At 42.1% G+C, this 16,685-nt stretch overlaps 1 protein-coding gene across 1 annotated transcript in view; it reads right to left on the bottom strand.

Moving 5' to 3' along the window:
• Nucleotides 1-145: 145 nt before the first annotated feature.
• GLG1 (golgi glycoprotein 1) overlaps nt 146-16,685 on the bottom strand; it is an 81,366-nt gene continuing 64,826 nt past the window's right edge. The window contains exons 12-26 of the mRNA XM_036390108.2: nt 15,801-15,938; nt 14,916-15,002; nt 13,953-14,015; nt 13,166-13,279; nt 12,667-12,755; nt 11,696-11,813; nt 10,611-10,703; nt 9,932-10,069; nt 9,101-9,224; nt 8,618-8,760; nt 8,298-8,399; nt 7,543-7,650; nt 6,799-6,919; nt 5,788-5,894; nt 146-5,308 (exon numbers count right to left, since the gene is read on the bottom strand). Coding sequence (XP_036246001.1) covers nt 5,141-5,308; nt 5,788-5,894; nt 6,799-6,919; nt 7,543-7,650; nt 8,298-8,399; nt 8,618-8,760; nt 9,101-9,224; nt 9,932-10,069; nt 10,611-10,703; nt 11,696-11,813; nt 12,667-12,755; nt 13,166-13,279; nt 13,953-14,015; nt 14,916-15,002; nt 15,801-15,938 — 1,713 coding nt within the window. The 3' untranslated portion in view covers nt 146-5,140. The remainder of the gene's footprint in view (nt 5,309-5,787; nt 5,895-6,798; nt 6,920-7,542; nt 7,651-8,297; nt 8,400-8,617; nt 8,761-9,100; nt 9,225-9,931; nt 10,070-10,610; nt 10,704-11,695; nt 11,814-12,666; nt 12,756-13,165; nt 13,280-13,952; nt 14,016-14,915; nt 15,003-15,800; nt 15,939-16,685) is intronic.

The following is a 16,685-nucleotide window of genomic DNA, read 5'->3' as shown; positions in this document are numbered from 1 at the left end:
GCCTGACCTTCCGCGCTTTACGGCCGCGGCCGCCGCGCGACAGCCGCCCCTGCGCGTGCGTCACCCGCCCCGACCACCCCCGAGGGCGTGGCCAAGCGAGGCCACTCCCCCCCCGCGCGTCCCCTCAGAAATAAACCACCACAAGTACAAACCTGCAGACTCTTTTTATTAAATTCTCCCATTTCATCTGTACAGAAAAAAAAATGCACATTATTATGTTCAGAAGTTCAGTAACATCTCAAAATTACACAGCATGGACATGTAAAAAAAAAAAAAAACCAAACAAAAAAAACCCCAAACTGAAACAAGGAGCGGCCAGGATTTATACACAGAAAGGGTAAACAATTTACAAAAAAAAAAGTCTCGTTAATGTCACATTTAAAAATAATTATAATAATAAAAAAAAGAGACTACGTTCAAACAGCATCTGCTGTACAACAGGAATCTGCTGGGTCTGCTCTGTACACTGCAGGGTGCTGGGGAGCCCCTTCCCCTGCACCCGGCCTGTACCCACAGCTATGGATCCTCCCTCCCACGGGGCAGGCACACCTTTCCCTTTGCTCCTAGTTCAGGATTTCCCAGGCAAGCACTTCTATCTAACTCAGTCAACGCAGGGGCAGCAGGGCTGGGGGCTCAGGGCGCAGCGATTCACCCCAGCAGGGATCTTTGCATTTGGTCAGCTATGGAATCAAATCTGGGTGTTGTGCAAGGAGAAAATCTTGCCTCTGGCTAGGGAAGAGCAACGTTGCTACTCCTTCCTATCCCGGCAGCGTTCAGGAACTTAGTGGAGCAGATGCAGAATTCCACCAGCACAGGACAATGCGCAGTGCCAGCTGAATTCTCTCTGGCACATGTGTGATTTGGGTCCTCCCTAACCATGACTCATCGGTGGAAGCAAAATGGCAGATCTGGCTCCCAAACAAGGACACTGCACAAAGATCAGTACCTGGGAGCTGCCTGGAGGATCTGAACCCCAGAATGAGGAATGTGCTCTTACACAAACCCACACTACAGTTGTTTAAGTCCACAGAGCTGTACTTTAAATAGGGACAGAGGTGCTAGATGAAATATTCTGGTTTCATACCACACTTGTGCACTCATACACGCCTCAAAACTACCATTTTTTTTCAAACAAAACCGATAAAGTAAAAAACCCTACAATCTTCTTTCACTAAGTAATAACATCGTGTTTTAACATAAATCGCCATCCAGCTTCAACACAATTCCTCTACAACATTGTGGGATTCCAGCAGTCCCTCTGGCTTATTCCATTTCTTCCCTCTGTACCTACCAGCAGTTAGTTTCTGTACTTGAGACAGTCACAACCGTTATTTTCCATACAATGCACTTAACTGTGGATTCTTTCAGAGCAACACTGATTATATCTCAGATTCTGGAGGAAATGCTAACATTTTGCTACAGAATTATTCAACCTTCACTAGGGTCTTTCCAGCCCTTTGCAGTGACACAGATACACGGATACTCAACCCAGTCTGGTGGGCAATACTTCAGGTGCCAGGAATTTTGTTCCCACCCAGATGAGTTACTCCAGCAGCCTAATGACAAAAGTGAGGCAGGAGAATCCCAAGCTGAAATTCTCAAAAGGACTTGATTAGACTCACTAGGTAAACAATAAATAAGCTTATTACTGTGAATAAGAATGAACTGCAACAGGCTAGCAGGAGTGGAGTATAGAGGTGCACAACATGCACAGTTCCTGACACACATGCCATCATTTAGGAAGCCTTGGTAACCCTCGCAGCAGCAGGAAGCAAATGGAGAGCTGCATGCCTTGCCAGATCCCAAACATCCAGCTCTTCCATCCATGCCCTGAGCACCAGCATCATCAAGTCTAGAATAAGCTCTCCAAGAGAAGGTTTTGTGATGATCAGGAGAAAAAAAACCAAACCCAACCAACAACCATCTCCTAAACTGCATTCAGTAGAAGGCAGATTTCTCCAGTGACACGTAAGGGTCCTGAAGAGGAAAGACTACCACAGGCTCTTCCACACTAACCCACTTGTCCTGGCTGACTGCAGCTACTGCTAACACTCTGTTAAACAGAGAAGTTAAAAAGGCTTTCTCAAATTCAAGGCAACTGCAGTGTTTCTTACAACCATTGCTCACAGCTTCCTACAAGGGTGCTGAGACAATGGCACAGGCTGCTCAGAGAGGTTGTGGACTCCCCATCCCTGGAGTGCTCAAGACCAGACTGGATGGGACTCTGAGTACCCTGGTCTAGTGTGGAAGATGTGCTGCCCAAGGCAGGGGTTGGAATGAGATGAGTGTTAAGGTCCCTTCCAACTCAAAACTGTTCTATGATTCTTTCTTTCTTTCCCTGCAGTGGAAAATGATTACCTGCAGGCAAGATGATGTGTTGGCAACAGCACAACCAGGTTATTTTTGGAAGAGTACTCCTGTGGGTTTCTCTGCTTGCAAAACCTCTAGATTTTTAGGTATGCATGAAAAGGAGGAGAATGTTTCAAGACTGTGACTGGTATATTTTTAGCAGGGAAAAAAGCAGATTTGGTCATCACCAGTGGTAGAAGACCCCTTTTTAAAATATGAAAAGATAATATACTCAATGATAAAATGGCCTGGACCCCTTGCCAACCTTTAAAAGGTGGGTCTGTGTCTACTGTGACAAAAGGTTTATTTAGTATCCTACTTTTTCTTCCAAAGGCCTTGGGCCACACACCTCTAACAGCATCACGGTGCACTCACACAACCTGTGAGCCTGACACTGGGAGAAACACCACCAACCACAGACTAATACACTGCAGAGCACAGACTCCTAATGCCATGCTTCAGGCACCCTTACCATAACCTCCTCCAAATTAAAAATGGAAAAAAACCCCAGCAAGCCTTATATCTGAAAGTAAAAGTCACCTTCAGAGCTGAACAGGGTTTACATTTGGAGCTATGGCTACAAACCTACAATTTTCACTGCAATGTCTTTTGGAATTTAGTGGAAGATGCTATTTCTAGACAATAAACCATCTAATTAGGCTTTTCAAGCTAATCAAGTTACAAAATGCCTTCTCAAAAAGTCACAACAGTTTAAAAAAAGCCCTCCAATGGCAATTTAATAATGTCAGATAGACATTTTGGAGAAGCAGGATTCGTGCCAGCAAGCAAGGCTGCACCGAGATCCCACTTCCCTTGCTGGCAGCTCTGTGAGCACACCCATCTTGACAGCAGTCATTTCAACACTCACTCAAGTGATACAACACACACTTCTAATTGCCAAACTAATATTTGTGGAGTTACACACCTGTGCTACCTCAAGAGACCAAATTAACTGTTTCTCTTCTGCTCCGCTTCATGCTGACTGACAGCCAGGCAAGCTCCCTTAGCACCAGGGAGGAGGGGTCAAGAGAAGCAATTCAGGCTTAAATTCAGTTTTACCTCACCACTTAACTGCAATCCTACCATACACTAACTCTCCACTGAAACTTCATTGCTCAGGCTTTTGCTGCTGCTTGTTTGTGTTCACAGTACTTTGCTACAAAACCAGAAGTGTTTGTGAGACTCACTAACATAGCAAGTCTGAACCCATACTACTTTGCCACCATCCTCAGAGCAGGATGAAGGTATGTTTGCAAAAAGCTTCAGCAAAAAGTCACAGCAAAAGCTCACAGTATTTTGTATATGCCATTCTGTTTGTACAGCATCACCAGAATCAGCTGGTCCACACTCCAGAGTATCTCAAAACCACCTCCACTGTTCTTTCTAGAGAACAATGGGGAGAACTGGAAATGCCAGATCTTACATAGGAGCATGCTAAATGGGAAAATAAAGTTATGGTTCAAGCATCAGCCTAAGTTGGACAGTTTCAGGCACATGGTTTTTACCACAGCACCCGTGGGTAAGCATGTCCTAAAGGTGAATAAAACAAATCCTCCTGTACACATTGATTCTCGTGCAGCATCTTCTAGATTTCATCAACACCACACTATCATGCTTCCATCCACTTGGCAGGACTGGCACCTGTGTCCTACATCCCAGGAACATGCCAGGTGTTATCACCATCAATTGTAGTTGTGGAGATGAAAGCCACTCTTCAGTGTTACCATGCAAACCATTAAGACCCAGAGTGTGGACAGAAACCACTGTGCTAACCCACGAGTAGCCATTACACAGAGAGAGGATGATGGGTGTTCTGGTGCTTTCTGCATCACTGACAGAGCACTGCACTGCCAGTGTGTCAGTACCATCTACACACAGTTAATTTGGGAGGGTAACAGCTTAGCAGTAGCAAGGTAAAATAAAAGGAGTGTTAGAATTTTACAGCATCATTGCTAATAAAAAAGTTGACTGAGTAACTGCTCAGAGCACTTCCTGCCCACTGACACTGTTCACTACTGACAGGCTCTACATACCTCGTGTCTACATCGTGCCTTTAATCTACTGAAACACAAGTTGTATAGCTCACATGAGTATTCAATCCTGGTCAGTATTTTATTCTATCTTGCGAGCAGCAGAGGAAGAAAGGAAGGACATCTTTTCAGCCAAAAAAATCCACAGTCACATAAGCAGGATATTCACTAGGAGATGACACCAGTGGTTGGTGTCCTTAGGTTGTCCAAGACTATGCTCTGAAGATGCTTTACACAGACGAGCAAGACGTCCAAAACAAGGCCAGCTGTGGTGTAAGATGCAATTTACCCTTTAATTTCCTGCCTCAACTTCACCCAGCCACAGAGGATGACTAGATTTCAGTATGAACCATTACCTAAATCATATAGTCGGTATGCAGAATATGTCTGTCTTTAAAAATTTACTTAAAAACTGCTTGAGCTGCAGGTCATATCAGTCTGATTTGGAGAGTGAAGGCAGTTCCAACAGTACAACAGAGACTTGTCTACAGGCAGGTAAACGAGAGTCTGCTAACAAAGGGGTAACAAAAGCTGCTGGCTGGGCTGCCAATGTTGCACACAAACTTTCATAGGATGAAGATGCCATGGATGAGATCCAGGATGGGAAAACTGAGCCAACACCTGCTGCTTTTCTAATTTTTTTTTTTTTTAATTTTTTTTTTTAATTCTCCTCTCACAAGAGGGGGTGGGTAGACTATACAGAGGAGGGCTGTACAAAACTGGGCACTGGGCAGGCATTTCTTCAGCAGGCAATCCAGGCTCTACCTGTCCTTGAGCTCTCTTGTCACCCGCTTGGTGATGCGTCCACACATCAGGCCGATGAGGAAGAGTACACAGATACCAACCGTGATCACAGACAGGATGTAATTCTTGGATGGAGAGGTCATAACTTGCATGGCAAGGTCAGAAAAGCCTTCCGCTGGGGCAACCTGAGGTGAAAAAGGAATAAATGAGCCAAGCTGTGCTTTCCATGCAACCCTCAGCTGTGACATTTACCACTTTAGTGTCCGGTACTACTAACGCAGCATCCTGTCGTTGCTAAAATTGGCCTGAACCAGAAAAAAGCAGGCCTGCAATGATTCACCTGAAGGAGCTGCTGTTCAGGAGACACCTTTATAACAGAAGTTTTCCTGCCCCTGTTTCATTGCCCCACACTTCTCTGCAGGAGACTAAGCCCTGTGTGCACAAAAGATAGTTTAACTCTGCATTGTTAGGGACACATCCGAGACATAGAGAAAATAAGATTTAAGTTCCTAGAAGACAACCTGACTTCAGTTTTTCTGGACCAAATTCAAAATACTAAACTTCATTTGGAAACAAGAATTTCATTACAGTTGAAGTTTTTCATAAATACCTTGCAACAGAAAGATCTAAAGCATTAAAAAATGGAAATCATTTACATATTTACCTTTGCAGCATAGCTCCACATTTCAATACGATCATTAAGGCGTTTCTTGCATTCAGGCTGCAACCTCACACGCTTATCTTCCAGAGCTTCCATTAAGCATGACATTTCTGTAATGTGCAGAAGATGGTGTTACAAAATAGAAACAGTGGCTTTGATAATATGGTGCAGAGAGGGCTCTTCCATTCTCATGAAGGCTGATGGTTACAAGGCTTTCTAAACAGACCTGGCAGACTGCCTGAAGCTAGCAATTTCACCAAGATTCAAGATCAGTATTGCATTTGGAGATGCAAGGAATTTTTACTTCCAAAAACTACAGTACGTATCCAATATATAATTCATGTGGTTTACATGAGATTTTATGAAGTCTTATAAATCTGCACCTTCAACGAGCTGTACACTCTGAACTCCATGCCACCAGCCTTTAGAAAGAACTAAGATCAAATTTAGCTCAGAAAAAACACAGCCTTATCTCCTTAGGCTGGTTAGGCATTTCTTTTGAACAACAATACATTTTGAAAGGTTTAACTTCCTGACTTTTCACACAGTTTTGTGAAAAGGAAATGGGATCACAGTGTCTGGTGCCTACAGAGGGGCTTGGCCAACTAACTCATAAGCTCGTTTAAACACTCATATAAGACATAGATGTAAAATTTTGTATTTTTTATTCATGTTACCATACTTGACTAATCCCTAATTAGATGTTTTCTGCTTTGCAGTGAAGAATTACTTAGCTCATAGCAAACAGGCCACAGACTTACTTAAACCAATTCCAGACTTTTAATGCACAACTGTCAATTAAAGCACTTGCAGGCAGAGACCTCTCTAGGCTACACCCTTGGAAACAAGGAAAAACTTCTTAACTCCCATTCATCTACCACTTCTGCTGCTGTTCCATCCTGTTGTCTACAAATGACTGGTGGAAATATTTTGTATGGGAGATGACACTGGTAAGAAGTGCAGGTTAAGTATCTCAAGCCTGAGAGGTTACACAAGTACAGCACGAGCACTTACGGCGTCCTCTCCCTGGCGGGATGGCAGCACAGTGGTGTTTGATGTCTAGGGCACAGGCCGTGTGGAGCACTGGGTCAACAAAGATATCTGCTTTGCTTTCCTTCAGCATGTTGAGCACCTCCTGCAGAGGAGGAAATTACAAGGAAGTGTCAGAAAAAGGAGACAGAACAAAGCTCACACTGATCAATGTCTCTGAAAGGTGTATCATCTTTTCAAATTCAGCATCGTGAGAAAACCCGCCACTGTCCTAGGTTAAGGACGTATATATGGATATGGACACAATATGAATGCTGGTTTAGGTTTAATTAAGTGTCCTGGTTTGTAACATTCCTTAAAATACTCATATTAATCTAAAAGACAAAGGCAGTATGCCAGGACTACTTCAGTTAGAACTGAAATCAGGTGCCATAGTCATGGCATAATTCACATAGCCCCCAAGCACACAGCCTGAGCCTAGGAAAGCCTGCAATGGAGATAGCATCAAGAAACAGGTTAGTAACAAGAACCTTTGGCAACCATCATCAAGAAAGGATTCAAGTCTGGAATTGCAAAGGAGGAACTTTCAACATAATTTTCACTAGCAAATTGAAATTGAATCACTGCAGGCCAGAACTGAGATGTATAGGGAAATTTCAGCACTCTGGCCTCATAGTAGCTAGAACACGACCTAGGCTGTGATCTGGAAAAATCACAGACTTCTGCAGGGATGGAAGCTTTTTAGAACATCCAATTTATTTTCTTTACCTTCTTGCACATCTCAGTTTTTATTTTCAGAAGATTCACTTTCAGACATTCTTCCACCTGCCCAGTCTGCTCCTGAGCTGCTGCTTCTTCTGCACACAAGCTGGAAATCTATTTTGAAAGAGGTGTTTTTTTAACATAAGTAGTTCACAACAATCATCCTTGCCTTTTAGCACTTTTATATCTCAATATGTTAGTTCATCACCAGGTTCCAGCTGAAGAATACATGATGAGATTCCTTCCCCCCCAAAATCCCCAAAGCCAAATGCAGCCTGGCTCATGCAATATGCATAACCCTTTGAAAGCCAGCAGCAAGAAGTCAATATCACTGTACTGAGGAGGAGGGCAGGGAAGAAAACAGCATGGAAAGAATGTGCAAGTATGAAATAAGTAACACTTGAAGCATGACCAACTCTGTTACCAAAAGTGAAAACTCAAAAAGCCTGACTGTATTCCAGTTAAGGCTGACAAGACCAGAGAGCTGACTTCTTTTTGACAACTGGAAAGAAATATTCTTCCATAGCCACAAGTACTGATAAAATCCCAGAAGAAATAATTAACTTCATATTAGCAATGCACAGGAAACTGCAACTCTTGTGCACTGGATAAAAGTCACAGCAGAGAATCTGACTAGCTAGAAGATGCTCAAAGGGATTTTTTTGTTTTACTTATTAGGAAAGCATGTTCTGAGAAACAAAAACCTGTTACACGAAGGGAACTTTCATCCTGAAAGAGTAGCTATGGAGTTACTCTCCTACCTCATCAGAACAGTGCATCTGAAGCTGGGGATCCAGCCGATAATCAAGGGCTGATTCCTGGATTATCACTCGAATTTGGTCCTCGCAGTCTGGAGAGAGACGCTGTTTGGAGGAGAAAGTCACTAACTCACTCAATGACCTTTGGGAATCAACCACCCTGTACATTAACCTGTATTCTATAATATTTCTATAGGAACATAAAATGCCCCTTTAGCTGTTCTATACACTGAACACACCACAAGCCCAAATTTGATTTGTTATTCAATGATTGTTGATTAGCATGATCTGCACATTTTCTCTTTTACACCAGTTCTACTCACCTGGTCTGCATATTTCAACTTCAGGCATGAGATGACTTGACCTTCCAACTCTGTATCATCCTTGGCCCTATTCAGGATATTTTGGCAGAATTTTGGTATGTCTGCTTTGCATGCCTTCCTGAGCACGGGGTTTAAGCGGTAATCTAACCAGGAGAGATGAGAGAACTTCATTAGAGCACACATCTCTTCAGATAACAGAGCATAGCCGAAAGAGATGGGATAGAAATTTCCTGGATCACATTTTACCATCAATGAACATAATTTTTGGGGAAAATAGTATTTTTCATAACAGAATTTCAAATTGTGAGGTAAGAGCTTCAGGAATAAGGAGAATTCAACAACACATGCTGGCCCTCAAGAACTTGACTAAGGTTAGTGTGTACACAGAAAACACCAAAGGAGAATAAAACAAAACTGATACTCTTCCAGCCATGCAGAACGTCTCAGGCAAGCAAGTTCTGGTATTATTTCAGAAGAAGATACCTGTGTTCTGTGTAATCTGGCGCTTGGTAATCATCTGCTTGCATTTAGGATCCATCACTTCACTGTTCTTGTTTTGTTTCAAGCACTGTAACATGTTTTTTGAATCCGCCTCTGGACAAAACCGCTACAAAAAAATCCCCAAAACACAACAAGCTGCATCACTAAAAGCACTTGAAAAAACGAAACCCAAACCCAACCACCAGCTTCCAATTCATGGAAGGGAATAGTCACCTGCCCAACAGAGAGGTATAGAGCCACCCTGCCATCAGTCAAAATATGGAGTCACTGCATACAGACCACAAATACTACTGGATTTCTGGCTACTGTGAAAGAGTGTCTTATATGAACATTCACTGCTGCTTTCTACATGGTGCCACTTCCAGCTTTCATTTCTAATTTGAAGTTATCCATGATTTTGCCTGCCCTACCAGTTTGATAAAAGTCTGTGTGCACCAGGTCAGCAGTGAACTGAAGATTTTACTCTTCTCTGTAATCATAACTTCTTCACCCTTGCTAAAAGCCAATCCAAATCCAAACTGACTGGATGAGAACTGTATGTATTAGGAGCCTCAGCACAGTTTCCCTCATCAATTCTGCTGGCAGTTGGGAAGACAAATTTATTAGTGCACAGGCTTTGATCAGGAAGTTGAAAGAGAAGAGCCCTGAAGAAACCTCAGCCTGATTCAGATTTAAGAAACAGATTACTTCGCAAAAATGCAATCATTTCTGAAAAAAGCACAGCAATGTTCTAACAAGCCTTTATGGGAAGCTCAAAGCTGACAGAGCTCTTACATCCCAACTCACCCTCTTAAACGAGCACACTACCATTACCTTGATCATCTGCTTGCAGACCCTCATGAGTGTGTAGTCCAGTTCTGGGTCCATCATCTCTGTCTCCTGCAGTTTAAACACCTTCTGATGGCACCGTGTACTCAATTGCTTCTTGATTTCTTTCAGGCATTCAATAATCTACAACACAACATTGCAGGCATAATGGACACACTGTTGATAGATATAATTCTGTCATACACAGCCATGTGCTCCCCTAATGACCACCTTCATCTCATTTGGGCAGTTCAGTTCCCAATGCCTAGATTTTATCAAAGTCATTACCAATGCTTATTTCCAGGACTTGCTTTAAGCTCATCTTTTCTCACAAAGATTTAATGAGATGAAGAGGGTCTCTTGGACTTATTCCAGAACCACAAATCTCATCCTGCAGACATTATGCCTACAAAATCTTTAGCAACATTTGCAGTAAACAGCTGCTAATAGCTTGACACCAGCATAAAATGAAGAATGAAGGGCTCACAGCATTGCATTCACCCAGTATTAATGCTAGTGGGCCAGTGGAAAAGAAAGAAATTAACATTCCAAAGTACTACCAAAATATTTGACTGATATCAAAATGAAAATCTCAAGCTGCACTTACATGGGCAAAAGTGTTCTTCAAAAGTTTTCTGAAATGAAAGTACAAATTAAATTGTAAATTATTAATAAATTCCATTACCTGAGCATTGCCATAGGGCACGTTCTGGCAGTAATTCTTGATGTCACTTTTACAAGCTTCATACAGTTCTGGTTCAAGTCTGATATCCTCAGTCTGCAGGAAAAATTACAACATGAGCCTTAAAGTAGGACTTGAGACTATTTCCCTTTTTTAACCTCTTAACTGAAGACCCCTACTCACAAAAAGTAAGCAACCCTCACAACAGGCACTGAGTTTCTTTGAATATAAGGGTCTTGGGTGTGAGAAGTGGTGTTTGGAAATCAACTTAGGAATTCTCTGCAGCAATGCCTCAGCTTTTTAGACTGAAGAAAGAGTTTAAATCAAATTATAGAGCTAGCAAGTTATTTCCAATGCCTCTGCTAAAAGGGCATCATCACAACTGTCCAAGACAACTAAAAACTTTCCACATGAAAACGAAAGGACATATTAACAGCCACCCATCTAGTAGATGATCTGGAGGATGTGAATGAGTTTCCTGATTTTGGTGATGCCCAACATCTGAATTCTTCCATACAAAGGCAAGAGTACTGCCTCTCCCGATATGGACCTACTTAAGGTGAAGCTTTGACACTTAAACAGTATCTACAGGACAAAGACCTTAAGAGTTTATTACTGCAAGCACTGCAGCAGGAAGTTGAGAGGCAGCTTTGCCTACCAGAACAAACACTACTCCTATTTATCCATTGAGCAACTTGAAGCAGCTGGAGTTGAGTTGCTTCATCTGTGCTTGTTTCCTCAGTCTGTAAAATGGAGCTTTTGTTCTCTCCTAGAGGATGTTAAGGACATCAGAATGTGTAGCACGTTGCTGTCTAACACTAAACATAATCACTTCTAGCTGAAATTCCAATGACCATTTAGCTTGCCTTAGCCTTCATGAGACTATATTTAAGGCAGTAAAGCAGACAATCAGTACTTTCACTGTGAAGGGCAATTGAGCCCTTGTAAGAAAAGGGGAAAAATAAATAAGATAGATCTTACAAACAAACTTCCTTTTTTTCCCCCCCCAAAGGTGGACAAACCAGGAAGCTTTAATGGAAGGACATCACTACAAGAGTGAGGAGGACAAGAGTTTCAGGCATGTTTACCATCTCCAGCTCCTCCACACGCAGCTGTTTGCGGCACTTCAGAGAGACCCTGTGCTCCTTGGCATCCTGCAAAGTATCATTGCGCACAGTTGTGCTCAGACAGATCACCACATCCACCCTGCAGAAAAGAAAACAGCCTTTTATTCATACACCCTTCACTAAGACCAGCCAAGGTTGATATTGGATTACCACACCAGAGAAACTGACTCCAATAATCCAAACATAGTATAAAATTCTTGTGCATCTGTGCTTACTTCTGAGTACAGTTCTATGTAAAGTAACTGTATCACAATTAAAACCTAAATTGGAGTCTAGATCAGCACACAGGAAGACATTCAAAATGCCACCAACCCCTCTGCCCAGCAAGACTTCTGCTCTTAAGTCATGTCAGCACTTTAGAAAAGCTTTGCTTCATCTCAGAAATAGATGATGGTGAATACCAACATAGCATTGCAAGCAATCCTTTTACACTATGGGAAGGGCATTTACCTCATAAAATGCAAATAGTCTTGCTATCCACAAACAGGACTGACCTTGTGTGTAATTTAGCCTTACACTATTGCAGTAGGACATTAAAAAAAATCCCTTAGACTGCAGTGAATAAACCAGATAAAACAAGTGGGATATTCTCCCTTTCCAGATCAGCAACTAGAACAAAAGTAGTCTGCCTCTTAGAAGACAATGAATCTAGCAAGGATATAAGACATCCTGGGACATGCAACCTACTAATTGTAATATTAGTTAATTTCACAGCAAGTAAAATAAAAAGGACAGGCTTCTATCCAGGAGCAAAGCAGAAGTAATTTTAAGAGGCAGGCCTCTACCTTAAACATCTGCAGAACACAGTCACTAAGGGAACACATGCAACCTAACCAGCCTTTAAAGGAAGTTTTTGGTCCTATCATGAAAAACCCTGTCACTTAATTACATATTTATACAACCAGATTGCTGTTTGGGCAAGAACTGCATACTTTTTTTTGATGTTGGGGCACAGTTTCAGCACATCCTCCTTGCAAGCCATTTTGAACTTGTACGAGAACCTAAAATCTTTCATTTGAACCTGAAAGAGAGAAATGAGGAGAAAAACAACTTCAGTCATCCAGAGTTAAAAAAAAAAAAAGCAAGCCAAGTGCTGGCCAAAAGAACACTTGCTGAATCACACAATTAGCACATACTTTTGTTCAAACTTAGTAATATGGAAGCAAGGGGAATGCTGCACTGTTGATGAAGTTGGGACCCTGTCTACCAAATGCCAGGGATGTAGGAAGGGCTGAAAAAAAAAATCATCTCCAGAAGTGACCATTTATGACCAGGCATGCAAATACCAGTGTCTGAATTCACAAGAGCTCTTTAAATACAGTGAAAAATCAATTCCAAAGAAGGAGCTAATTTCAAAATTAGCTAATTCCCAGCAATACCCTGAAAGAACAGAACAGGCTTCCACTGATAGCAGAAAAAAGCGTTGCTCACCAGCTGGAAATGAGTAACACCAATTGCACATTTTTCATTCATTTCCTTCTGGTGTTTGTTCTGTATTAGACACTCCATCAGGTCCCCAGAATCAATCTGGTTATCTGCAACCTCCTGAAGAAGAGATGAAAGGAGTAAAAATAAACTGCTTTTACAAGTCATGGGTTTTATACTCTTTTAGCCCACTGTGACCAGGGAATGTGGAACTTCCAGTTCCACTCTCCCTGGTGAGCTCACTATTAACTGACCACCCTCGAGCTGCACCACACAACTGCAGCACACAGCTATGTTTATACAGGTCAGGAAAGAACCATCTCAGAAACAGACACTTCAGACTCAGGAGAACACACTGCAAAGACTCAGTGCTTACATGACATATTATAATTAGGGGCTTCCACTGCTCTTTCACTACTCAGCCCTACACCAGTGAAGTTATTTCAGCAGCTGAACAGAGTACAATGGTTAGACATGCCTGTATGTAAAGGAGAAGGACAAAAGTCTAGTATTTAACTCACTGTAAAGAGTGATTTTTGCCAACTACAGAGCAATTTTCATCTTCAAACTAACTTTTATGCTAGGGCTCTGACAACAGCAGAAACATTAGGTAGAATTAATTTATACTTTAGAATTTATACTTGAGGGTGATATTTTAATTCAAGACTTTTGGAAATTATTACCTCTGATTTTACTTTTGAGGTGTAGCAAGAACTAATACTAAAACTCTCTAACCTTTCCCACTGAGTTTTTCCTCAAAGATATTCACACCATTACAGAGTACTCTACTCACATGACAGAATGTCTGGATAATGGGCTCACATGCTCTCATCAGCAAGGCTTCAATTTGAATGTCCTGCAGAAAAGACAGTTTTTCATTTTCACAGTGAATGCACAAGAGAAAAAGACTCTGGGAAAAAACTGTGATAACAACTCAAACTCAACACAGTTTACAGAATTTTGAAAAATGCAATCCAGACAGCTTTGCCTTTTAGCTCTGGAAATCCTGGGGTTCACTCTTGCCAACATGGCAAATGCAAGACAAGCCTTCCAGCAAGGGAAGAGCCTGGGCTCCACAGAAACTCCTGGCTCGGATAATTCAGTCATTCTCCTCCAAACTAGGTGCTAGAGCATTAGAAATCACCTTACACCTAGGCAGGAGTTGAAGATTTGGCATAGTTCTGAGAAAACCAAGTTTCTAACCACTGGAAGGGAACTTTCCCTAGGGCACTTTCCCTAGTGTAAATTTTAAGAGATGTGGGGAACAGTCTGGGTCTTGACAGTCAAATATGCAGCTTCATAAAAGAAGTAAAGCTGCCAAAGTCACTGGAAACCTCTACTGATATACCTGGTGGTTATTGCTTGCCAAATTTTTGTGGCTGGGAGGGAAGCTGCAGTACAGTACTCAAAACTACTTGCAAGCAAAACCAAAACCTCAAGTCCTATCACATATCTTGACTTGCATTAAAGTTAACTGGGTTCCTGTGCAAATCTTAGTTTTAGTACCGTAAGTGACCTTTAAAGCAGGAGATGTGCCATCAACAGCTTAAAATCCTAAACTGTTAGTCATTTCTCTTCGTCAAGAACCTCCAGGAAAACTTCCACTGTATGGGGTAAAAAGGATGTATTTTGATGCCAGATCCCAGCTGCATTTCTACAGCTCCTCTAACCTCAGGTTTCCTCATCATTATTAAAATGGCATGCTTAACTAGACATGCTCATCTATTCCTTTTACCCCAGGCTGAAATCCACTCACCTCAGACTCCAGCTCAGTGAGGTTTCCCACTATGTCTCTGCAATCAGCCACCAAGTCATCAAGATGGTCCTGAAGGCATTCCAGCTCCTACAGAAACAGACATTTTAGTGTGTTAATCCAAAAACCCAAACTGAAATTCTGGGCTTAAAACATTGTTACACAGGTGAAACTGCCCTCCTTTTTGTAACGTCCTAAATCTCATTTAATCCCATTCCCCCTACTAGCACTCCCAGAACACATATATATAATAATGACTGAAAATGTTGGTCTAGGATGTTACCTTACCACTTGTTCTCAAAAGCCTGCATGATGTGCTTTCACTTCTGGAATATCCCATTTAATTTGCCCTTTCCATAAGCTTAAGGAGAGGTTATTTACCCAGCCTATGATGGGCACTTCAGAAAGACAGTGGTGTCTACAGCACATGCTGCAGAATGGTCCCTTCACTACAGCCCTCCAGGCACAGCAGTTAAACATGGAAGTATCTACTGAAACTTTGTTAAGTAGCTGCAGATGTTAGTTCAGTTCTGTATAAACACAGGAAGCATGTCAGTATTTGCCAAATGGAAATGGGATAAAGTTTATGTGGGAAATACCAAGCTTGTAATAGAATATTGTAACCAAGAGGGTTGAAGGAGGTAGGGTTGCTTCTTTAAAACCCTTTTTGCAAACTATGCCCTTCTCCCTTCTCCTTCCACTAACATCTAAACATGCAAAGCTTTTTTGCACCACCTGTCTCAGTCTGGTGCAGACTGTTTCAAACTGCACTAATTTTTAACATGTTCTCCACTATCAAGAGGCAGCAAGACATCCTTTTATCCCCTTTATGTCTTTCCCACCCATCCAGCTTTGCAAACAAAGTAGCAATGATATTGTGCACAGTACCTGCCCTGTCTCTGTCTTTTCACTGCACCACTTCCCCAAGTCAATCATGCACTTGTCCTGGAGGGCTGGGTCCAGCTTCACATCCATGGCTCGCTGATGGAGGATTCTCTGCACCTCTGCTCTACACTCTCGTGATAGCTGCACAGAGAACAGGGAGTGTTTGGCATATGGGGCCTCTACATCCACACAGGGCAAACAGGTAAGGATGCTGTCAGGTGAGGTTCTGAGAGTGACCACAAATGCCATCATCAATCCCAGAAGGCACAGATGTTCTGCCCTGCTCAGCACAGGCCTGCCAGGACCCCCACAAGAAATGAGGGCTCCAAAAGAGCTTGGAGCTCTGTCATTTAGTTTAGATAGATACTCCTCTCATTCCACTAAGTTAAATTTTATATTTTTAAACCTCTACTTTGCTTTATGAAAGAGATGTCAGAACAGGTCCACAGGCTATCTGCTACACCGTCATTCAAGGCTACAGACCGACTGTGGAGAAAAAAGTCAAAACAGCTCATGCCCTTAATACCAAATGGGAAGCCCAGAATAAGGCAACATAGTCCAGCTGTAAAATCTGTTCGGCAATCCCCACTGCAGCACATTCAAGTCAGCACTTGCAAGACAGGAAGAAACAAACTGTAGGAAACCAAGGGGTACTGATGTGGTGCTTTTCCGGCCTAAAATGCACCAGTTGAAGCTTAAAGCTTCATACATTTAAAAATCCAAATCACTGGAAGTTACTTAGAATTCTGTCAACAGCACTGGAAACAAATACAGATATAACCTCCCATGGGTTTGCTTCCAAGACTAAATTTCAAAATGACAGCTGCTCCCTTAGCCTACTTTCCAAAAGAAAAACACATTTAAAAACCTTTTCTCTCTCTGATAGAT

This window comes from Molothrus ater, chromosome 12, assembly GCF_012460135.2.
Source record: "Molothrus ater isolate BHLD 08-10-18 breed brown headed cowbird chromosome 12, BPBGC_Mater_1.1, whole genome shotgun sequence".
NCBI lineage: Eukaryota > Metazoa > Chordata > Aves > Passeriformes > Icteridae > Molothrus > Molothrus ater.
Note: the sequence above shows the minus strand (reverse complement) of the source record. Positions and strands in the feature narration are given on the sequence as shown.